This window comes from Meleagris gallopavo, chromosome 5 (assembly GCF_905368555.1).
Source record: "Meleagris gallopavo chromosome 5, MGAL_WU_HG_1.1, whole genome shotgun sequence".
NCBI lineage: Eukaryota > Metazoa > Chordata > Aves > Galliformes > Phasianidae > Meleagris > Meleagris gallopavo.
The window spans coordinates 35,512,516-35,536,982 of record NC_139408.1 but is presented as its reverse complement, the minus strand read 5'-3'; the positions used below and the strand labels follow the sequence as shown (position 1 = coordinate 35,536,982).

At 36.3% G+C, this 24,467-nt stretch overlaps 1 protein-coding gene across 1 annotated transcript; it reads left to right on the top strand.

Annotated features, from left to right (window-relative positions):
• The first annotated feature begins 468 nt into the window (after positions 1-468).
• On the top strand, positions 469-24,404 carry SNX6 (sorting nexin 6). The gene is made up of 14 exons (XM_085225190.1): positions 469-552; positions 711-761; positions 5,969-6,073; positions 6,892-7,002; positions 8,535-8,656; positions 10,673-10,796; positions 12,158-12,253; positions 13,090-13,195; positions 15,071-15,146; positions 16,414-16,453; positions 17,527-17,613; positions 18,494-18,653; positions 19,351-19,436; positions 22,538-24,404. The coding sequence occupies exons 1-14, from the start codon at positions 547-549 to the stop codon at positions 22,589-22,591; spliced, it is 1,224 nt and encodes a 407-aa protein (XP_085081316.1). The 5' UTR covers positions 469-546; the 3' UTR covers positions 22,592-24,404.
• Positions 24,405-24,467: the final 63 nt, after the last annotated feature.

The window sequence follows — 24,467 nt, the reverse complement described above, 5'->3', positions numbered from 1 at the left end:
TAACTGCCTGTAAACCAGAAGGGAATAATGAACCGCTTTATTTCTAGTGCAGTGTAATTGCACTGTCATTTTCACATGTGCTCCCAGAAGAGTACGGTGCTGCGGAAGACCATCTCTTGTGGAAATTATGGCTACGGATGAAGGTCAGGGATGAGGCTGCCTGCTTCCAGAGGTTTTGCTGCCTCGCTCCCTGTGCATCCTTCTGAATTCCGCACGGGTGAACAAAGCCACGCTGCCATCAGCAAACCAAGCACAGAAAGCAGCGTGTGAAAAGGAACTCGGGGAGCAACGCATCTACCAGACAGGAGAAAGGCGAGAGCACTGCGACAGGCCGCCGGCGCTCTGCCTGCGAACCCCAGATCCCACCCCCGCCTCAACACCGCCCGCACGGCAAAGAGGGAGGGGCGGGCGAGGCGCGAGCCGCCCGCACCCACCGCTCCCTCGCGAGAAGCGCCGCCGCCCCGCCCCCGCGCGCAGCCCCGCCTCGCCGCTGGGCTGCGGGCGGCCTGGCGGGGAGGGCCGGCGGCGGGAGCGCGGCGAGCAGCCATGATGGTGGGTGCCCGGGCGGGGGTAGGGGCTGGGCGGGCGCGTTCGGCTGGTTGCTAACCTGTGCGCTTTGTATCTCCCCCATCCTGCTTTCCTCCCTCTCATCGACCGTGGCCCGCGCTTGTCCTCGGCCCGCGCCGCCGCTTCCTCCTCTTTGCGCCCAGCAGGAAGGCTCTGACGACGGCCCAGATTTCCTCTCGGAGGAGGATCGAGGTGTGAGTAACGCGGGGTGGCAGTCGGGGAGCGGGGGCGGGTTTGGCCTCCGGGCCGTGGGGTCGAGGCCTGGGGCTGGGGCGGCCCCGGAGGACGGCCTCCCCCGGGCGGGTGTTTTGCTGTGATTTGCCCTTGTTGCGGTCCCCGCGTTTCCAGGGGCAGCTGCTGGGGGCTTTGGTTGGAGAGCCGGGGCAGATCTATGCGTGCCGCCGGGGCCGCGCTCGCTGTGCCTCCCCGCCCCCGCGCGGAGCCGGGCAGCGGGTCTGGGGGTGTGCGGCCCTGCGTGGGTAACCACCGCAGCACCCTCTGCTCTCCTCAGGCCCCAGGGGTTCCCGTGGATAACAAAGGGACGTTTGCATTACAGGCTGGCATTGCCTAGTAAGCTCCTTATTGAACAGAAGTTCTGTTATTGGGAGCGGATAACACGATGATGTTCCTTACTGAGAAAATGCTTCTCTGACCTGCTCTTCTGGCCTCTGTTTATCTTCTCGCTATATCTGCTGCATTCATCTTTAACTTCCATGTCTTGGTTAAGCAACAAATAGGCTAATCTGGTGGTGGTTCATTCAGGCTAACCTATCAGATGATGTCTTGAGAAGGACTGGGTGAGATAGGAGAGCAGCTGCTGGACAGGATGGCAGGGATTGGCTTGGTTGCTGCTGCTTTTTACAGGAGCTGTGTCCGCTACATTGCTAAAGACACCAAATCTGAACAACTCTGTTTGCATATGCTTGTATCATGTATGTCATACTCAAATATCAAGCGTAATGTTCAGTACTTCCTGATTTTTGGCTGTAAGCGTGTGATAGGAGTTAAGTGTGTTCTGTATATCCTTATATATTGGCAGATATTGTTAGAGCAAGGGGGAGATGCTTTAAACTGAAAAAGGGAAGATTTAGGTTAGATGCTAGGAGGAAATTTTTCGCTCAGAGGGTAGAGAGGCATTGGCAGAGGCTGCCCAGAGAATCTGCCCTGGAGATGCTCAGGGCCAGGCTGGCTGGGGCCATGAGCAGCCTGAACTGGTGGGGAGCAGCCCTGTCCATGGCAGTTGTTGGGGCTTGGTGGACTTTGAGGTGCCTTCCAACCCAGGCCATTCTTTGTTCCAATTCTTCAGCCCTAGTTCGGAGAGGATTTGAATAATGTTCCACGTGTGTTTTCTTTGGTAATTAGGAACAGCACTGAAGTGGATGATTAGGTTGTTTTTTGTCTGAGGGTGTAGATAGAATGTGTAAAACTTTCTTGATTGTGTTTTAATTTTCCCTTTGAGGCCCCAAGTAGTCAGAGTTCACAACGTAATTTTAAAGCCATTAGAAATCTCTTAGCAATCTTGTTTGTGCTGTTGGACAACTTACATCATCTCAGTTGGCCAAGCACAGTCCTCTTTTTCTTTCTTTCCCTTCGTCTCACTTCCTCTAGCATCCAATGCTGAGGAATTAAGCAGTGTGCTCCGTTCTCCAGTTTTGATTTCTGCTCTGAAAATCCCTGGGGTTAAAACATAAGTTGTTATCTGCATTATTTTGATCCTGATACAGAAAACCTAATCAGAAGCAACACTAGCAGTCTGTTCATGAATAGGTTGTTGTGCTCTTATCTTCAAAACCCTAACGTTTCTCTCAGCAGTAGTAAAAATAAACAGCTTTTCATAGAGCATTTTCCTAGTTCTGGTTTGTTGCCTTCCTCTGTTTGTGATTAAAAAATGATCAGTTGAATCTTTATTTGAAAGCGTGAATTACACTTTCTGGTTAGAGTAATTAGCTTTTAGTTTTTAAATAAGTATTCTTTCCTCTATAATTCAGAGATTAACAACTATACTTTTAACTCTTCAGTATGGTGTTGGTCAGCTACAGTTGTGTTAAGTTTAATGTGAGGATGATGGGATGAAAGGAAAGCTGGAATTTATGCTGATGCCACATAAAACAAATTCTCTTAACAGTTGCGTTATATCATATGGAGGAGACTTTTCTGGGTGATTGTAAAATAGAGCACTGAGAATCATCTTTGAGGAAGTAGCAGTGGGTGGTCTGTAGAAGGAACTGCTTATAAATAGTTTTCATAAAATGAACTTGCGGGAACTGCTTTTCTAAATCTTGCTTAGGAAGATACTATTGAGTCCACTGAGAGTAACTCAGTTCCTGGTTGTGTTTTGTTGCGTGATCTCTCTAATGTAAACAACAAGCGTTTTAAAAGGGTGGCATAGTATTGCTCTACTAGTACTGTTTTGTGTATTTCATATCTGTATATACCTCAGCTGACATGGCTTATGCTCTTGTGTGCTCATTTAGAGGAAGCGTGCTACCCCTTAGGTCCGTTAGAAATTTGATGCTGCGGTGAGGCTTGGTGTTCCTCTGTTGTAGTTTTGTTTATTTCTCTTGCTTCGTGTATTTATCTGCCTGTAAAGAATCAATTGAAGAAAGGATCCTTTGTCTCTAACCTTTTTGAAAGCTAAGGGCGTTGTAGTTAGTTACTGTTGTTGAAGGAAGACATTGCCTAGGAATGTAAGGTTTGGTTGTTTCCCTTGTCTTTACCAGCTTCTTTTTGTTATCATGTTAAGTCTAATTGGTCCTTAAACAAGTACTTAGATGCTAAATCTTCTTCAATTGCACTGCATTCTCTTAGTACTGTAACATCGTTTAGCCCTGTGTTTGGCTTCTGGCGTTTTCTAGACTTTGAATAAAAAAGGGACTTGGTTTGTATTGCATAGGAAACTACAAAGCAGCTAAATTAACCTTGCTTATGTTTTGCAAGACATTCAGCATAAGTGTAAAGCATGTATGTAAGCGTAGCATGATTGTGCTGTGCTGTATTGGATTGAGGAGGGAGGGAGGAGAAAGGAGATGGAGGGACTTGTCCCACTCATATTTCTTTCCAGAATTTAAATTAGTTTCGTTTTGGTCCAAATCGAACTTTGGAGAATTTTGTAGCATTTTGTTTTTGTTTCCTATTCTGTTAATGACTCAGAAGCTATCAGTTGGTGGCAGCTTTCTTTTGGAGTAGTGATGGAGAGATTGCTTAAGTTTGTTGTGTGGTGATGTTATGATTTTAATTCCCAGTAATACAATATGAACGATTGTGTCATATGAATAAATTTAGAGTCTTTCAACTTTGTGATTGTCTTCGACACCTTTCACTGAATGCTTCATTACCATTGCAGATGAAAACATTCCCTGTTGGCAGTCAGGCTGCATAGCATAATTTAACATGTGATTAAAGTCTTCAGGATCGTTACAAACTTAACTCAGTATAAATCATACAATTAGTCTTTTAAAAATGTATGCTGTGAGTGGAGTTGTCATGGTTAAGGTTGTTCTTCCTTTTCCTCAGTGCAGATGAGAATTTCATTTTGAATGTTGTAAATAGTGCAAATGGTCCCGTAGGAAATGCTGCTCTAGGCGCTGCACAACCTCTAGTAACAAATACGAAGAGCTCTTTTACAGAATTCTAGATTTTTGTACTTTACCTTTTTTTTTTTTTTAGAAAGGAAAACAAAGTGTTTTAATAGAAATTGTAATGACCTGTGAAGGAATAATAATTAAAAAACAACAACAACAACAACAAAAAACCCAACCCAACAAAAACCAGCATTGGGATAATCCAGATTATTTTCCGAGAGTACTCAGCTATACTCCTTCCGTGGGACTGGAGAAGAACAAGCAGTGCATCAAACAATGTAACCACTAAAAACTTTCTTACAAGCTGGGAAATTGTGGTGTCTTGACATAAGGCAGAGTTTGGTATATCAGATTATATTTTTCTTTCCTAAATTAGATCTAAAGGACTTCAGAAGCACAGCAGGAGCTGAGAGATTCTGCTACATAGATGTGATCTGCAGTGGGTCACTGCATGCTAATGTCGCATCTTCGTGTGAGGCAGTAACCCCTGAACTTGAGAAAACAAGACAAAAATCCCTGTGTCATATGTGGGAACATGTCACTATGTAATCACTTCCAGCTTTGCTTTGAGGAAGAAAATTCTGCTGGTGAACCAGTCTTGCAGGGTACTCCAGGCTGTATGATTTGGCTTAGTTTAATAGTAACAGTAATTGTAAGCTCAAGTAGTCTGATTGCTGCTGCATAAGGAGTGGAGTTGTTCCTGCACTGAGGGCAAAGTAGGAGCTGGCTACTGAAATTTGCAAAAGGTAACTGATGGGAAACAAGATGAGTGGTTGATGCTTCTGTCCTGATGTTGTTCCAGCGTGTTGCAGAGTTCCCTTCAAAATTAGCTTGTGTGCTATCTTTGTGCTGTACACTGCTGATAATTAATGTGTTTTTGTACTTGAGTACGGACTTCAAAATGCATTCCTGAGAAATCTTGTAGGAAAAAGTGCAACTTTGTATGGAAAAGCACTTTTATACTGAAGAAGTTGGTATTTCTATAAATAAATACAACATCAAAGGAAATCGTTTCAGTAAAAAGTGAACATTACAAGCATGACACTGAAATAATTTCTGGCAGTGCAATTGTAGAAGATTTCTGATTTGGCCTTAGTTGTAAAAATATTCAGAATGGCTGAAATTGTTATGGGACAAATTGCTCTAGAACAGGAGTGCAAGTAAGCTGAAGTTAGTTTCATTGAGTAGTGGTGAAGCCTTCAGTTTAGTTACTGCCAGGCATTGCCTCTTCTGATCACTGTGCTCAGGTAGTTATCTTCTTTTTCTGTATTTGATTGTCTCGCTGTCTTCTTTCTTGAAGTATATTGTGGGAGTTCAGATTTCATGTCCCGTGGAAAAAAATAAAATAAAGAAACAGGGATTCCCAGCCTTATTGCTGTTTCTCATGCTATTTTTCAAGAGATTCTTATTTTTTTCAGAAAAAAATATGTCCAAAAGGACTTAGCTCTGTGAACTTTGGAGGATTTTTTTGTTTGTCTGTTTTTTGTTTAGTGCTTTTGATCTATCTGGGGCATCTTAAACAAAAGAATAGTGTAAGACAATGTGAACAAACCAGCTCTTTAATAGCTCCTCCTTCTTTGAAATATAGGGCCACTTTTTTTCTTAAAGGAACCTTTATGACTGTTAGTTACTTCTTAATTATCTTTACATGATTATTTAATGTTGCTCTTTTAAATGAAATATTTTCAGTCTTTTAAAGATGTTCATCACTTTAGATTGGGGGCTCTTCTCAAGGGAAGTATAAGGGAAATGCAATTAACATGTTTGTATGTTTAGCTGATATTATATTTAAGCTAAATAGGTTCTTTCTCTTTGTTTAGCTTAGAGCAATAAATGTTGATCTCCAGACTGATGCTGCTCTGCAAGTGGATATCTCAGATGCACTCAGTGAGAGGGACAAAGTGAAGTTCACTGTCCATACAAAGGTAAAAGCCTGAGTTTGTGCATTGAATGTTTTCTTAATTATAAAAAAGAAAACTTACTTAAACTGTGTTTATGAAGCAAGTGTAAAATATTCCAGAGGAGATGAGAGAACAGCATTATCTCATGTGTAAGAGACCATGTAGCAGCGGTGCTCAAAGAAATGATTACAAAAAATGAAAGTTAAAAAAAAAAAAGTGTGGAATAAAGTAACATTCTTTTTTTGCACTGACGTGTTATCATACAATTTCTATGCCTATTAATCAGCCAATTTGTAGGTAGAATCTTCAATAAATCTCAGTATTTTTCAGAGTAGTTTTTTTACTTAGGCTAGCCATGGTTTCAAATTCTAAAAATACATTTCATAATGGAATTATATTCAAGAGTAATTTTAAGTTACAGCTTGTATTGACTTCTTTTTGTAAATTTGTTGGTTTATTGAGTGCAGAATCACAGAATAGTTGAGGTTGAAGATCTCTTGAGATCACTTAGTCCCTTCTCTTCTCCCTACTTCCACCATGAAATGAGAGTGAGGCAGAGCAGGTCTCTTAAGGTTTGTCCAGTTGAATTTTGAATATCTTCAAGGGTGAAGACTGCACAATTTCTTTGGGCAAACCATTCCAATTGTTTGATGCGCTAATTGAGATGGGAGTAATTATTGCTGTATGAACTTTTGGTAAAATACTTATCTTGATGCTGGAGTTATTACTATTATTATTTTACAGGGATATACTTTGATATTTTTTTCAGGATTCTTTTAATATAGTAATGAAAAACTGTTCTTTGTTGTTGTTTCGTAACTTTCCTCCTTTTCCCTTTCCAGAGCTCCTTACCAAATTTCAAACAAAGTGAATTTTCCGTTGTTCGGCAACATGAAGAATTTATTTGGCTTCACGATTCCTTTGTGGAGAATGAGGACTATGCTGGCTATATTGTAAGTATGAGAGTTCCTTTGTTTTATGTGTGCTGATTTCTGTGGACATGAGAAGTACTCAAGGCTGCTTTTAAATCTGGTGGAAACAGCAGGTGTTTGTTCCTACTAAAATGACATCAGATGCTTTTTTTATACAATTACACAAAATTTAGGTTTGAAGCAAACTCGGAGGAAAATCACTGTGCTTGTCATTGTCTTTTAGTATTAAGAAGTGAGTAGCTTAATCTATATCCTAGCATATTTTTACTCTACAGTATTGAAGTGTTGGAGACTGTATAACTTGGTGATATTGTTTTTGTAAGCTAATGTTTAACTTAGTTGAGAGCTTCATGTTGCCTTTGTTTTATCTGGAATGGCTGAGTGCAGTAACTGAGCACTAGTAATTAGGCTTTTCCAGTTTCCATTTTGAAGATCAGAATCATTTTACCATAAAGCAGATTGAGGGGAAAAAAACTAAACTCACTCCAAAAACCATCTAGAAATACAGAACACATTAATACGTAAGTTAACAACTTAATGTTTTGTTGTTTATTTTATGCATCCAAGGAAGATATGTCCTCAAAATAGTCAACTTATGATGGGATGCCTATTAAAAATGGATACTGCTGTTCATACTTTAATTATAGACAGAAATACTTACTATCCTGGTGTGAAATCTGGGTATTTGTGTTTGGGTGAGAGGGTCTACTGATTCAGTTGGTAAATGTGTATTTCTAATTGACTAATGGTTACAATTACGATAATCTGTGATGTCATACTATTTTTGAGCTAGTCTTTTTTAGTAGGAGCTATTGGGAGTGATTGGGCTTTGATCTCTAGTAACTAGTTTTCAACTGTTGTCTCAGTAAATTCTGGATTTTACTAGTTCTGTAATCCATTCATGTAATGGAAAAATATCAGTGAACTTAAATTTGAGCACATTTTATTTGTTCTATTTCTATTTATTCGTAGCAATTCAGGATCAGTTTGTCTGCAGTGTTTTCTCTTTCACTACTGTTATGACAATAACCTGGGGACTTGTTTGTTATATGCTTTATTTCAACAGATTTATCTTTAATGTCTGCAGTGCCACAAGAAAAAACTGGCTCCTGCAAGCAGCACAAAATGTGGGGTTTTTTTATTTAATAATTTTGAGAGTTATAAATGGTGTGAAAGAAACTGTAGAATTCTTTCTTTCTTTCAAGAAGAAACAATCCATACCAAATAAATCAAAACTGATTATAAAAGAACAAGTTTGAGTTTTAATTCCTTGTATTGGGAAAGTTAGGTATTGCTTGAATTCTGTTGTAATTAAACTCTGAAAGCCATTTAGTTAGCTAATTTTCAAGTAATTTTCAAGGACGTTTGGTGAAAGTTGGCATGCTAATTCCAGATATCTAACTCATTCATGAGAGGATTTGTACATAAATGCCTTAATAAATGACAGGAGAGAGCCATATAATAAAAAGCTGCAGGCAACTTCTCAGACAAACAGTATTCAATCAGTGAGGGAACAGAAGTTGAGCAAATTAAAAAAAATTATTTGTTTCTAGATTCCACCAGCGCCACCCAGGCCTGACTTTGATGCCTCAAGGGAAAAATTGCAGAAGCTTGGAGAAGGAGAAGGGTCGATGACTAAAGAAGAATTCACCAAGATGAAACAAGAACTGGAGGCGTATGTAGACTTGATTACTACCTTTTTTTTTCCCCCTTCAAATTTTAGCGCTGTTGGCTGTCCCATGTTTCTAATTTCACTACAGTGGTTCTCTGAAAATCAAGTTGCTACGTAACCAAGGTTATCTTAGTGATCATGATCAGAGCCATTAGGAAAATTCTAGAAATCACTGCTTAGAAATTATGACTATTTCACGGATGAGCTTCTGAAACAGGAAGAAAGTTGGCTTGTTCTTGAGAATTTTTTATAAGGAAAAGAAAAACAACAACCTAGTTAGATCCCTTTCTTTACAGAGCATTTGGAAAGGGAGGAGATAGCCTGTGTCTTTTTTATTTCTGGTTCTATATCCATTCTATAAACATAACAAACAATAAGTTCTGTGCATATAGTGATTGAACTAGGGATTTCTGCATGTGGTTGGTATTGTAAACGTAGGTACCAACATTCTGTTCCCTAAGAAATACAGCAAGCAATTACTAGAAAATCTTTTTTTCTTGAAATATTTTTTTTTTGGCACAGTGAGAATATACTTCCTGAAAATAGCATCTTCACATGCTGCCAATTTAGCATGTATTGAAACATTTGAACTAAATCGTCTTGTTCTATGTTGAGTTACACAGTAAAGTTTCTCCTGGCTCCTTCTACTATCCTTGTCATGCACTCACTTCTTTGATCTTTTTTCCTGTCATTGGTTTCAGTTTTCAAGTGTATATTTACACTGCTTCTAGACTGCTTCTATCAAGAGCTCTGAATTGGCAAGAGAAGTACATAGAACTCTTAGAACTAATGTTTTCTCTCCAAATGCCAGTAGCTGTGAGCAAATATCTTAAAACTCCGTGTTAGTGTTGCATACCACATAATTTATAGCAGAGTAGATATACACTTCATATACAGAGAACTGGAAATTAGTAAAACACTACTTTTTAAAGACTCTGGTTTTCCAGCGGCCCTGATCATGATTCTCTTGTGGTCTGGTTAGGGGTTGGATAACACAGAAAACTTTGAGTTTCTTCTACTGCCACCTCCATCCTCTGCATCCTCCTTTTTTGTCTTCACTGAATGACTACTACTCTCACTGAGATCACACATCTCCCAACACTGGCCCTGCTGGTTTGCTGGTATGTAAATCTTAACCTCCTCACACATAGTGGAAGCAAAAGTGTTATTTCACTGTTTGACCTCAGAACGGGGAAAAGAGCCCCTTCCTTGTTTCTAGAGAGGTTGCATCTTACTGATTGAATTTGCAGAGCAAAAAGAATTTTAGAAAACTTGTATTAATAAAAATGCCATCCTCTTAATTAAATCACAAATGAATATTTCCTTGAGTTGGTTGATCTGAGCAACTGCATAACTGTCAAGGTTAAATGTGATTGTTTTGGTTGTACTTACTAAAGGCACTTAATTTCACTTTTAGAACCACAATGAAGCAAGACATCCATGTAAGATTCTGCCTAAAAAGGCTAAGTACTTTATCATGGAATAAGAGGCTGCTATTTAAAGAGCTAAACAAATGATATGAATGTTTAAGTAAGGAAGGAGGGTGCAAATAGGCAAGGGGATGGAGATGGGGAGGAAGGAAATTGCGCGTCTGCTATCTACTAACTAATGTATCTCAATTTCTTGACTTTTGTGAAGGCAGTGAAAAGGCACAGTTGAAATTACACTTGCAGCAAACCTATCTGTGTTAGTTAGTCTTAAAAATTAGATTGTATTTGAGTCTTCTTTAAAAATCTATCAGTAATATGTTAGGGCTTCAAATTTCCCCCTCGTATTAATATTATACTATTTGTTTTTATGTGTGTGTGTCTCTCTCTCTCTCTATACATACATACATACATATATATATATATATGTATATTTTATATATATATATAAAAGTATCAGAATGATAACCTCTACTATGTCAGCTTAAATTTTGTGTCCTTACTGAGGATCTCTTAAAGCTTCTCATTGGGCTTACCTCAAATTTTATTGCTTCAAGTGAAATTCTTAGTCTGTCTTGTTTTTTGTTTTCAGCGAATATTTGGCAATATTCAAGAAGACGGTTGCAATGCATGAAGTGTTCTTGTGTCGTGTGGCAGCACATCCTATTTTGAGAAAGGATTTAAATTTCCATGTCTTCTTGGAATATAATCAGGATGTGAGTATTGAAAACTAAATTGCTGGTAAGAAAAATCAAGATGTACTTTTATGGTGGTGTGGAAAATTGATTAAGAAAGCATTGTCTCCCAGAGCAAATTGCATCAGTTCCTTCATACTCGACGTATTTGTATTTTAAGTTACAAATTCATTAATGTCTGTAGGAGTTCATTCTGCTGCCACCTGGGCAACCAAATACTCTAGTGTCAAAATAAAAAATATTAATGGGAATCTATTATGTTTTGGATTAAAAAGATTAGCTTTTGGTGGTGATTTCACACGGTGTTATAATTCTCTGTTCCTTGACTGAAACTTGGGGTGGAGTGTGGAGTTAGTGTAAAAAAAAAAAAAAAAAAAAACAAAAAAAAAAACAAAATAAAAAAAAAACCCCACATCATGAATTTTTTAGAATTTAGAACAATGGTTTAAATTCTGTTGCTTACAAAACCAGAGGATTTCTCCTGAAACATTATGATAAAGAAAGCTCCCCCTCCTCTCCTTTTTTTTTTTTTTTTTTAAATAATATTGGTGAAACTTTAATTTTTTCCTGGAGATGTAGATTCTGTGGCTATCCACAGAATCTTATGTTATATACTGAGTTATGTTATATACTGAGTTGCTATCCGAGTTGATTGAAAGGAATCTGTCTGAGTTCATAGTAGCTGCTTGGTGTTAGAGTTGGTGGTTGCTCATTCTACATATGTATTTTAGTTGCTTTTTTAAAATTGCAGAAGTCAACATTGAATGTTGAAGTAGAAATCTTGACAAATACTGGTTCGACTGAGTACATACTTACCTTCAAAATGAGTTACACGGAGTCCTCTTGTTGTTTGACTTAGAAACGCCAGCTTTTTAAGGAACCCAGTTTTCTTAAACTTGACAAACTTAGATGGGCAGAAAAAGTGTGAATAGACTGAAACCAACATTATCTTCAGTGCACTGAGAGATTAATGCTTCTCGTTTCTCAAAGTGAGAGATTTGTCAATCTACACTTAGAAGAGCAAAATCTGGTAATGGAAGTTTAACTCAAGTTATACTATGCGTGATAAATACTGTATTATTGATAACTGACATGTGTATGTCATTAATTTGATATCATATATATTTGCTAGAATATTACTGAATTTTATTTTATTTAATGGAAGAATATGATAGGTATAAAGGACAGTAGTAAATCAGAGTAGTCTGATTCTGGGTGCATGGTGCTCCATTTCCTTTCATACAGAGCTTGGGTAAGTAGAAAGCAGGAAAACTGGTTTAGAAGGAGCAAGCTTTGGTATGTCTTTCTATATTTAGAAAAAAAAAAAGCTACTATTGCCTCCAGCAAATGAAATAACTTGATATATGAATTTGTTTTTTCAGTTGAGTGTTCGTGGGAAAAATAAGAAAGAGAAACTGGAAGACTTCTTTAAAAATATGGTTAAATCAGCTGATGGTGTCATTGTTTCAGGAGTAAAGGTAGTTGCTACTTAATGTATCAAGATTAGAAATGTGTTAACGTTGTCTTTCAATGTTTCCTGATGTTGAAATAATGTTTTTATAACTAAAATTCTGCAGAAGCTGTTTTTTTTTTTTTTTTTTCTTGTATTAACTTTCCATCTGCAAGCAAATTAATGGAGCTGAAGTTCCTACTCATAAAATCTTGAATTTCAAATTTGCTGGACAGAGGGTATAACACTGGATTAATTATGAGATGGAAAAAAAATATAAAGTTCAAATAACCAGCAGTGGTTACTCAAAAAGCATGTTGTTCAATTGTAGTCTACTAGGTATTATTGAATATCTGTACTAATTTAGAGTTTTAGTTTAAGCCACATATCTTAAATGGTAATATAGTAACAAATTTACCTACATTTGCGAACTTAAAAGAAATCTGTCGTACAGGTCAGTGCTGTAAATTTGTATTGTCTGTATTGCGACCATTTCATTTGCACAATTGAATATCTTACTATCCCATCCTGCCTTTTTCTTAGTTAGCATCCTTGATTAAGTACTTGACATTTATCCTGTATGTCTATCAACAAAGTGATAGGTAGTAGTGAACTGATTTTCTTCGCTTCTGGTTTAGTTACTTAGACCTTTGAAATGCTTGTTACAAATTTGTAATAAAACCAGATCATGATTAAATAAGTAAGAAGGAAAACAGTTTTCATGAACGATGTTTTAGATAAAAGTAGATTTCATTTCATGTCACAGTAACAGCAGTATATCCACATTTTCTCAGTATGATTTGCACTATACAGAATGAGTGAAATCTGAGTGTTTTTTTAAATTGTCTTTTTTTTTTTTTCCAGGATGTGGATGATTTCTTTGAACATGAAAGGACATTCCTTGTAGAATACCACAACCGAGTCAAAGATGCTTCTGCCAAATCTGATAAAATGACAAGATCACATAAAAGTGAGTTTTTCAGAAGGAGAGCTGTTCTAGAATGCACAGATGTGAGGAGCAATTGTTTTTACTTTTTAACAAGAAAAGATGAATTTCTCAAAGTGTAATCTTCTGATAGTGAAAAACAAAGTTTAGTATTATTTTTAAGTTTAACCTTCGCTGTAGTAGTCTGGATGGAGTATGAACAGCATGTTTCAGTACTGAAGGTCTCTTCATCCCTTTGGAGAGAAACAAAACTTTATGTACTTTTTTTTTTTTTTTTTTTTCCCTTGAAGACTAATTCTTAGTCTTTAAATTGTGAAGTGGGTAATAGAGCATTACTAGTGATTTTACTCCTAATGAGGTTGCTCTCTATTAGTTAAGCTTGTGGTTATCAGAGTGCAGTGTCTTAGCGCACTAGCATTGTATTGACTTACTGAGTAGCAAACTCCTGTTAGGGCTGTTAGTTATAGTCTGGGAGATCTGATTTCCATTTTTCAGCCTTCTAGACTGAGGATTGGAATTTGTATTCAGTAGCTTGGTTTGCGAGACCCCTTTTGTTGCTGAGGTGAGATCACCGATTAGTTGTTGTTAATTTTTCTGATTGCTAGCTAATGTCATTTTTTGAAGCTGTAGATAATTTTCTCAATTGCTTTATGCCTATTTGAGAAAATAGGAAACCTTTGGTTTAGGAACATATAACTGTGTTTTGAGAAACTATGACAAACTTGACTTTCATTACCCTTAATTTCAATTTTTCAGACTCAAACCCTATATGTCTGTTGGCAACTTCTATCAAACACCAGTGGGAATTCCCATAACTTGGGAAGCTTATTTTGGAAATGGGCAATCTGTAGTTCATTGATAATGTGTTCATGATCTACAGAGAACTTCAAAGCTTACAGTGAAAATATCTTCCTATTTCCAGCAGAAAATGTATTTAATGTTTGTGTGAAATATAGTAGACATTACTTAACCTTAATTAACAGTTAATTAACGTTAACCTGTAACAACCTTGTACCCTTCTTCACTGTGACCAACTACACTAATTAGCTTGGAATGTATGAAGAAATAAATTGGATAGATGGTGACCCACTCAATCTTCTGAACAGAAGTCAAAGCTTAATGATGAGAATTGTTTCTGAAGAAGCAAGAAAGAATTGATTCATATGTTTAGGGTAGTTCATCCAGAAACTTAGCAAACGTAAGCATTTCTGTAAACAACAAAAACAAGAAACAAATATAATTTACTATTTATTGCTTGGATCTGTTGAGTTCACACTAGAAGTTTTTAAAGAAGCAATCTGTGTGTAGCAGTATCTCACTAGTCAGATTAGGCAGCCTTCTTCACAAACTCTGCTTCTGATTTTATTGTTTAAAATGTTTTAACTCCAGTTCCTCTTCAACTAGTAACTAATTGTTGATGGGTAAGGGTTTCCTGAAAATTAAATACATGCAAGAGAAGGTGTGCATATAGCACTGTATTTTGGTAGTTCACAGTTGATATGCAGTGTAATAGCCTAAAGCACATGGATTTTTTTTTTTAATAGTTCTGGACTTCAGATTCAAATTTAACTTTGAACATCAACTATTGAATCTGTAAGTTTTCTAAATAAAACCTAACAATGTTGCACAATAAACATACTCAGCAGGTACTAGTTATAATTTATCTAGGGATATTCATACAGTCTTTGCGGTTTGGTAAGAGAGCCATGTTTGTTGTGTGAAGTTCATAATACATGACATAAATTAAATTTTATTTCTGTTTTTGTATTAAAGCATGCTCCTTGTAGGAGGAAAAACAAAACAAAACAAAAGCCAGAACACTCTTGAAGAAATAAAGGAACTTGATTTCCAGAAAGGAGAGAAATTAAATAGTAAAACTAGTGCTTGCTTTTTTCCTAGATGTGGCGGATGACTATAATAGAATTGGTTCTTCATTATATGCATTAGGAACACAGGACTCCACAGATATATGCAAGTAAGATTTTGTTATTAGCTTACGGGGGAATTTGCTAAATAGCAGTCTTAATGATGACCTGCTGAGTTTGGTAGCACTCTTGTTATGAGAAGAACAGAATTTATTGCAGATGTATCCTGTTAAGAGATTTTCTTCACTAGCATTTCTGTTCTGTAATGTGAGACTGCTTTAATATTATTGCTTTAATAATTTCCTGGGAAAAATGCTATTGTTTTCTGTAGTTTGTAGACAATGATACTGAGGGGAAGAGACCTCACAGAACAGACAAAGCCTCAACTCTCACTTTAAAAAAAAAAAAAAAGTGTTTAACGTGCTTCAGTGAATGCAACAAGGGTGTATCACAGGTCTGAGTGTACAGATTTCTTGGATGTTCCTGTAACAGCATCTTGAAAGATAACCTTGCTGTTCTGGCAACTTATTTACTGCTTTTAGGAAAGTAAAGGAATAGAAATTCCAAAAGCTTTGAAAATAGCAGGAGGTTTCTGTGCATGGATGTGTCTTTCACTCTTTCAGTAGTTTGCTTGAATGTGAACTGTTTGATGTATGTGAAAGTAAAAATTAACTAGCTAAAGATGTTAGTTAATGCTTGTAAACATTTACTAGTGTTACAATAGATAGGTGTGTAAGAAAGGTGACTTTTTGTCATTTTACCTGATTTATAATTATATACTTCCAAATGTTGTGGTACCTTACAGATTACTGTAATGATTATAAACAATTATTTTGTTTATAATAATGAGATTTGATGTAGTCTGTTAGAATCTGTCAGGAATCACATCTGTCTCCTGTCAAAATGAAACTACTGTAATTCAGTCCGCTGTTGTACCAAACGTGTGTATCATCTCCTGTGATGAAGATGTGCTGTGCTTTTCAAGCTTACTAAATTCCAAGTAGGGTATGCATCGTGTTTACTGTTTAGAGAAAAGTTATAAAGGAGAGTTGGTAATTGTGTAGGACTGTTAATCAGGATGGTGGTATTTTGGGTTTAATTTCTAGAAGTTAAAGGATCTCTGAGGAGTTATTCAAGTATTCTGTAGTAAAATCCATCCCTACATTACACTTTCTCTCTTACCTTTTCTGAAGTTGTACAGTTCCCAAATGTTTGAAGTACTGCAGGTTGAAACTCTTAATGTTCTTTAGATTCTGTAAATGACAATTATAAGCAGTGCATTTACAGTCTTCATTGCCATACGCAGACTATATTTTGATTTATAGAAAGCTGATTAGACTGTTCAATATTGTAATATAAGCTCGTTCCTTCCTACAGGTTCTTTCTGAAGGTATCGGAATTATTTGATAAAACAAGGGTATGTATCTTGAAACCTTTGTAGATATATTCTTTGTATCTATCTTTGGAGTACCAGGGTATCTTGTGTCAATTATGCATTAGGATGGAGATGTTTTATGGATACTGTGATATTGAATATGTAAGCAGCATGCATTAGGGAATGAAAAAGCATAAATTTTCAGTCATTTGTTTGTAAAATGATTGATCTTTAGGAGTACTTGGTCTACTAAATTTTTGGCAGTCTTCCTCTCTTTTGTGTAATAAGCCAGTAAAGATGCTGTGCCTCTGAAATGCTTAGACTGCTTTTCATACTTCGTATTGGTTATCATAGAACTTATTGAGGAAAAAAGAAATAATCCTTAATAATCCTTAATTAAAAAAAAGAAGTGGTCATGTTACTTGTTTCTGAAGTTAAGACCTGTTTCTACAGATGCATGTCACAAACTAGGAAATGTTTTGAATGAAAAGTGTTACTTTCCTAAACAGGAACAGTTATGTATAAGTAGGTACTTTGAAGGAAATGGAAATTTTGAAATTACTTGCTTTGACCTCAAATGTTAGTTTTTAGAATTTTTTAATTTAAAATTAAGATTTTAAAAATGCATTTACGCACTCTAAGTTCACAGAGATGTCTGTTTTAAGTGCAGTAATGCAAAATACAAATTTTACAGAGTAGTATTTTGAACAATTTTATGCAGTTCATTTACACAGTTGCTCTACCGAAGTAGAGTAGAGCCTTAAAATTTGTCTTCATTTGATCTTGAAAACTACACTTGTACAAGTCTTCATACCAGATAAGTTTTTGTTTCTCTTCTGTATTTTTTTTCCTAGTGTATAGTAATAATAATAGGAATTGAGAATAAAGCCTTTTTGTTTAAAATAGAAAGCCAGTTGTCACATTTCAATAGAAAAGACTACTGTAATTTCCCTTTCTGCGTGTTTAAGTATTGTATCACAAATGCATGATTAACTTTTAAAGAAGACAATGTCTTGCATTGTTGCATATTTCATACTGTATTTACATCGTACAAATATGTCTTATATCCAGATGTTTAAATCAATGTTTTTACTTACTGTTTTTTTTTTCCCCAGAAAATAGAGGCTCGGGTATCTGCTGATGAAGATCTTAAACTTTCTGATCTTCTGAAATACTACTTAAGGGAATCTCAAGCTGCTAAGGTAAACTTATGTTTTGTGTTTGGTGGATTGGTGTCTTTTTTTTTTTTTTTTTTTTTTTTAATTTAAGAAAGGGTGGGTGGTGGGAGAAATAGGCTGCTTTTTTTTAAATGGAGAGGTTGAAATAATACCACTTCCAGCCTGCTTTTTTTTCTTCAACTGTGCAAATTTTATCTCTGTTTTATATAAGAAATAACAGTGCGGTTGTTTGGGCTGTATGAACCACTTGTCAAGGCTAAAACATGCAGTATAATTAAAACCAGTAGAAGAGCACTTGATAAATTCTTCAAGCTCTAGACTGCAAGCAGATTTGTTTTGTTCATTTTAATATTGAAGATAAATACTCCAGGTTCTCTGCAAGCGCTGATACAAAAATGTGGGCAGATTGGGTATTCTGTACCTAAAAAGACTCATTTTTATTGTTGCTTGATATAAGATGATTAAATAGTAGAATATGGAAGCATTTGACAGAAGGTATCTGTATTTAGATCACACCAGTAAGTGCTGCACAGAAAAAAAAATACTGCTATTTCTTAAGCCCTGTTTGTATTTCTGATCTGTAATCTAAATATAGTTTGTTTCTAATCTAAAAAGCTGTTAAATTTCCCATGATTGCCTTCTCTTAGACTTTTTGCAGTATCATCTAAGCCATCTGGTGCTGGCTTCTGTCAGACAAGATGCAGACCAAACAGTATTAAATTGTATCTCTGATCCAGCATGGACGTTTCTGTGACTTGCAGGATGAAATACAATGAATGAAAATAATTAAGTTAGATATACAGGAAGAAAGGTTAATTTTAATCTAATTTTCTTTATTACTTTGTATGTGCTAAAATGTTTGAGTACATTAGTGTAAGTTCTGAATGGCCTTTATCCTTTATAGGATCTCCTATATAGAAGATCTAGGTCACTAGTGGATTATGAAAATGCTAATAAGGCATTGGATAAAGCAAGAGCAAAAAACAAAGATGTGCTGCAAGCTGAAACTACTCAGCAGATATGTTGTCAGAAATTTGAGAAAATATCTGAATCAGCAAAACAAGGTATTTGGGTAGCTTTTGATCCTGTGTTACTACTTGAAAAATAATGGATTTTAAGTTGCTATTAATGAGAATAAGATTTTGTTCTGCATTTCCTAAGCAAAGGTGTTATTTTTTTTAACTAGTATTTATTTATTTTGGACAGTTCAAATGATATTTTCTTTTGGTTCTGATAGCTTCATTAGTCAATAATATCAACGTTGTAATTGCTTGGCTGAGCAAAGTCTAGGTGCAGATTATTTTTTACCCCTCTCTTATTTGCATAGACTAGGATATAAAAGGACAATTGCTGGCAGTAAAGACAAGCCTGATATTTTTGAGTACTGTTAAAATTTACCTTTTGGTTTTATGCAGTCTGTTGCAACAATGATACTAAAGGGAGGGGTTATGAAATGAGGTTTTACTGAAGATGCAGAGTTACAGTAATTGTGAAGGAAAGCAGTATTATTTACATGTTGGCCTCTTTCCTGGAACTGTATTCCTTTTTAGGCTTAGATTGTTGTGGGTAAGTAGTCATCTGACTCATTTGAGACAGATTCGTACAAGGTTCTTCTGTCTTCATCAGTTAAAGGAACTGTTTGACCCTGTAAATCTGGCTAATTATTCTTCCAGATGAGATATCACTAACCTCTTTCTTCTTGAAGGAAAGTCGAGGCACTAGCAATAATACTGTTAATGAATCCAATCTTATTTTATATAGAATTGATAGACTTCAAGACAAGAAGAGTTGCAGCATTCAGAAAAAATTTAGTGGAACTAGCAGAACTGGAATTAAAGCATGCTAAGGTAATTATGGTCCTTTTTTTTTTTTTTGACCTTTATTTCAACTGGTTTTAAGCATTAAATGCTTGAATAACCAAAACACCTGCGTTATTTTTGTGTGATACACACTTCTACGTCCAGGGAGAGGAGTTTGATGATAAACATCTTCCAGAAAGGTAAACTTTCGACAACTTTCTTAAATAATAATATCGGTAAAATATATCTGAGGGCCTGGTATGAATTGTCTTTAGAAAACTTATTCCCTTGAAGACAGTTTTGACTGTGGTTTTATGTTTTGCTAACTCTTTGGTATTTATTGCTTTAGCGTGAGTACCTGCCAGTTTTTAAAATCTCATCTTATGATTTTTTTTTTTTTTTTTGTGAGATAGAAAGTGTGTTCTCCTGTTATCTAGATTTGGGGACTTGATAAGTAGGACAGACTTAAGCATGAGATCATACGAGACTTGTATGAAGTCAGGAACTAAAGTCAGATCAGTTCTGTGTGTACACTTTTGGAACTCTTTTTGCCTTTAAACTAAGCAATGCTAACAGAAGATTTTATTTTGCAGATGCATAGCATAATGTGTAGGTATGCTTTATTAGCAGATAAGACTTTTTAACAGTGGAGCAAGGGCTTGTTCTGTGTTTCTTAATAATTTCAAGCAGCAGTAGCTTACATGTGTTCAAGCATGTTGTGAAAAAGCTATGTTTAAACCTATTCAGTATTTTACCATTGGATTTTGGGGCATATTTTTGTTGTGCATTCATGTTCAAGAAGGGTGGACTGATAGTCTGAAATTTGGTGAAACTTCTAAGGTATACTTATAACATTTAGAGCCTTGGCTGCACTTTGTGTTATGACAGGAATTTAAACTACCTCCCTCAAAAAAAAAAAAACCAAACCACCCACAAAGATTTTCCCACAAATATAAATATATACTGTCTTGCCTTTATGGATTCTGATGTTAAAAAATAAAAACAAAAACACCTTGTTGCCTTACTGATAACAGATGTCTGTTTGGAATTGGCAGAAGAAGGAAGTAAGCAAAATCCACAGCTAAGAGATTTGGTTAAATGCTTTGACAGAAGTCCTTTATTCCCTGCTTCTGTCACCACAGTCTACCAATAACTGTAATTTTTAGTGCTCAGGAATCTGAGTTGGTAAGAAATACTTTTCTGAATGTGAAATTGGAGGACTTTTGAGCTATGCTGGTGCAAGTCAACTGTATAAAATGTTGCAGCTAGAAAGAGCAATGGTGCCTCTGTCCTTCATTTACTATCACTTAAATAAGGTTATTGTTGTGAACTTCGTAAACTTAATGAAAATGAATGGTGTGCCTGTGTGTCAGTAGGCTGTCATACTGAGACTGGAAATGACTGAGAACCTTTTTGTGCTGTGTAATAGCCCGTGAACTGCAAATTATTTCATGCTCCTGCTGAACTGTAAAGAGAGAGGCAAAAGATTACTTGTCACACTTCTGCTATAGGTAACAGGCATGCAGTCTGGAAGTACTTCAAGCTGAAAAAGAAATCCATTCCATTAATTCCATTAATGACTTCTTTACTAGCTAATAATTAACTGTTATAATAATAAAGCCTTTAGATTTATGAATCTTATACGCTGCAAAGATGGGCCACAAGGTCCACATACATCTCCTGTATATTGAGCTTGTTCATATCACAGAATTCAAGCCAAGTGAAGCAGCTCGTGACTGTCCCCTACACTTATAAACACGAAACAACAAAAAGCTACTGAAGCTGTAACTGAAATATGTCTTCTGAATAAATCTGAAAAGGGTTTGGTAGACCTAAGTAGAAATCTTCTATTTGAATGTAGTTAATTGCTTAATGTGGATTATAAAAAACCTTACCAGAGGAGAGAGCTGTGATCTCTGTCCTTTTGCATATCTACCACTGGTCACTTGGTAGGCTTTCAACTGTGGAAAAAGTAAGAATTACCCATTTCTCAGTAGTTGTGTGGACAATTTATCAAGGATGTGCAAATTACAGCTTCTGATATTGATTAGTTACCGGTTTGTTTGTTTTTGTTTGTTTGGAGACATGTTTTCAGGTTAGTTTTTGGAGGATTTTTTTTAAAAGAAAGCAGTTTCTCCCATGTTTACAGCTGCGCATTCAGAGTGGTTTGTCCTTGCATTTTGCCTGAATCTGATAGGAATTACATTTAGCAATTAATAATCTATTATTATTTCTTACAGAGAAGTTCCAGATTGGGGAACAAATATAGTACAGCTATTTAAGAGTGAACAGACAGTGATGTAAAGTGATCTGAGTATAAATGAATGCACAAAACAATGTGAATACTGATATATATTGTTTTCTTCTGCAAAGTATCTCCTGGCTTATCAGTATTTCACCTGTGCATACTTGGCAGTGGTAGCTTTTTAACTGCTAGCTCTGTAAATTCAGTCAGAAATCTGAAAGTGAACTTGGTAGAGTTAGAATGCTTCAAATATTTAAAAACTGACGTACAAAATCTCTGTTTGGAAAGAAGGGCAGAACTTGCCTGTAGAGATAAAACTTACTTAATGTTCTAATAATGCTTTCTGTAGTCTCAACTTTGAAACTTTTGTGGCTAAATCACGCAGCTAAGCATATAAATCTGTGGGGAGAAGTCTCTTACACAATGCCCATCCTTGAAAAGAGCTATAAGCTGAAATGGCTGCTATCGGTAGAAGATTGCAAAGCACTGGTTAACACTTATTGATAAAATCAGCACTCTTTGCACATATGAATGCTTCTGTTTTGGGAATGATACTGCAGTAATGGCAACTCCGTGTAAAGAATGAAAACTTTACAGCTTTGAACTTTTTTGCTGAGACTGCTCTGCATAGAATAGTTGATATGGCCAAACTAGATTTTCTGTGAGAAACTTGTGGAAAAAAAACATGGAAATGGTAGTAGTGCTTCTTTTTGAATTTCAAGTTTAGTTTCATGACACAGCATTCTTAAAGTCAACAAAAATCTTTTCCTTAAACGTCTTCACATATACTTAATGTGCATCTGTTTTCCTTTAATGATGAATGTTGTTGCTGTTTTTAAAAAAAGCATTTCTTGTACCTTGAATGTACAAAGAAACATGGTCATATTTTTCTGTATTTTTACAGGGTAACTTACAGCTGCTGCAGAGCTGCCTGGCAGTGTTAAATGGTGACACATAAGCTACGCTCCGTCCTCCCGCTAACAAGGGCTGCCCTCCTGGATTTTGTTTTCATGACCTTAAATAGGCATTTACAGTTCCCTGGAGAAATTGTTTGACAAAGTGCACATAAGTGAGCTCTTCCTTTAAAAAAAAAAAAAAAAAAAAAAAAAAAAAGTTAAAGACCTGAAAGTAGCTCAAGACTATACAAAGCAACAGCTTACTTGTTATTCATGCATATTCATGTTTATTTAATCATTATATGCTTTCATTGTTCAGAAACCAAATGCTGTTTTTGTGAAACTAGCCAATATAATTATGTACATGTTATGAATACTACGATACAGCTGCCAATCATTTACCTTTGTAAGTAATTTCTGAAGTTCACCATTTGAAGTACATCGTTCAAATGGCTTAACTATGACCATTAGATATTTGACTATTGTTACTATAATGCATTGTATACACTGTCTTAGTTTTTTCCATTTACTGATATCAAGAAACTTAATCTTTTTTTCAATTGTGAACATTTCTTAGAAGTTTTGAAGAACTTTGTGTAATCTTTATAACTATGATTTAAAAAGAAAAACAAATACATTAGTATGTTTGCCTTAACTTGTAGACTAATCCAATTATTGTAAAATAAACCATGAAATCAATGATTTTTCTAAAATTACGCAGACATTGTATCATCTATAAGCTTAATATTTTCTAGTAAATCAGATTAAGTAGATTTTTCTTTGTTCATCCTGTAAAGCAGGTACCAGATTGATTTGACATGAAGTATGCGCCTGGTAATTTTTCACTTGCATTCTCAGGTTTACCCATTAGCCTCTGTTCATCTGTGACTTTCTTATCGAGCATAGTGGTTTTTTTTTTTTGTCTTTTGTTTTTTTTTTTGACCTTAGTACTGACTTTGCATTTTCTTTGGCTGAAGTGTTTTTTAAGGGAACTAGCTGGTTTCTTTCCAGAAGGGGAAAGTAAACTGGCAGAAGGGTATTCAGTAGAAAAGGTAATACTGTCCGACTTTTATACAAATGAGAAGCTTTGCTTCAGAAAATAACTGGTAAAGGCATACCTAATAAAGGAATGCCTGAACTCCTTCTGCTAACTGAATTTAGAGCTCTGGACGCCTTATGTTGTTTGAATCCACGGTCATTTATTGAATGCTTTCTCTCTCTCCCTTGAACCATAAGTCCTTTCCAAGAGCTGCTGTTCTCTTGTATAATCTCAGAATGTCATAAAATTAGGCTTTACTTGATTAATCATTCATCACAGGGGGATTGCTGCTTTGTATGGGTTTGTAGCCCTTCAATAGACCAGCAGAATTTCAGTGAATGGCTTTTTTTGTTTGTTTGTTTGGAGATGCCAACCAATGTCAGTGGCTGTCTCTGTAATTACTCTCCGGTACTGCTGCATGGAGGGCTAGGTTTATTTTCAAATAGGGTGAACTGCACAGTGTAGTAAACCACAGCACTGCACATGGAATGTTTCTAAGACAGAGAGGTTCCTCAGCTTCACGTGCTCTTTGCATTGAGTTGCATAGGCATAGCCTCAGACGTGGTTATCAGTGCCCAGGGGCTATTAGCAACTCACGTTGTGTATATACTATTTTCTATTAATGGCGACTACACTAATACTGTGCTGTTCATCTTCCAGATATAAAGGTATAATTCCTAAGGAACTCATCTATAAATAGACTGTAAGGGACAAAAGACTACAATGTATATACAGTTAACACAATTGTAAATATTTTAAGTAGGATTGTGGGAACAGTTTTTAGACTAGTCCTCGTTGTTCAGTGTTAGTAGCTCATTAAATTTTTTTCAAGCCTCTCGGTATTGGGTGTGTCTCTTCAACCTTCAGCCTGACCCTAGCGCGCCGCTGGGGGCAGCGCA

Bases quoted from the DNA above. Each gene is read 5' to 3' on its own strand.
- SNX6 (XM_085225190.1), top strand. The intron at 16,454-17,526 runs GTATGTATCTTG...TTTTTTCCCCAG, and splicing joins AATTATTTGATAAAACAAGG to AAAATAGAGGCTCGGGTATC. The intron at 17,614-18,493 runs GTAAACTTATGT...TATCCTTTATAG, and splicing joins GGGAATCTCAAGCTGCTAAG to GATCTCCTATATAGAAGATC.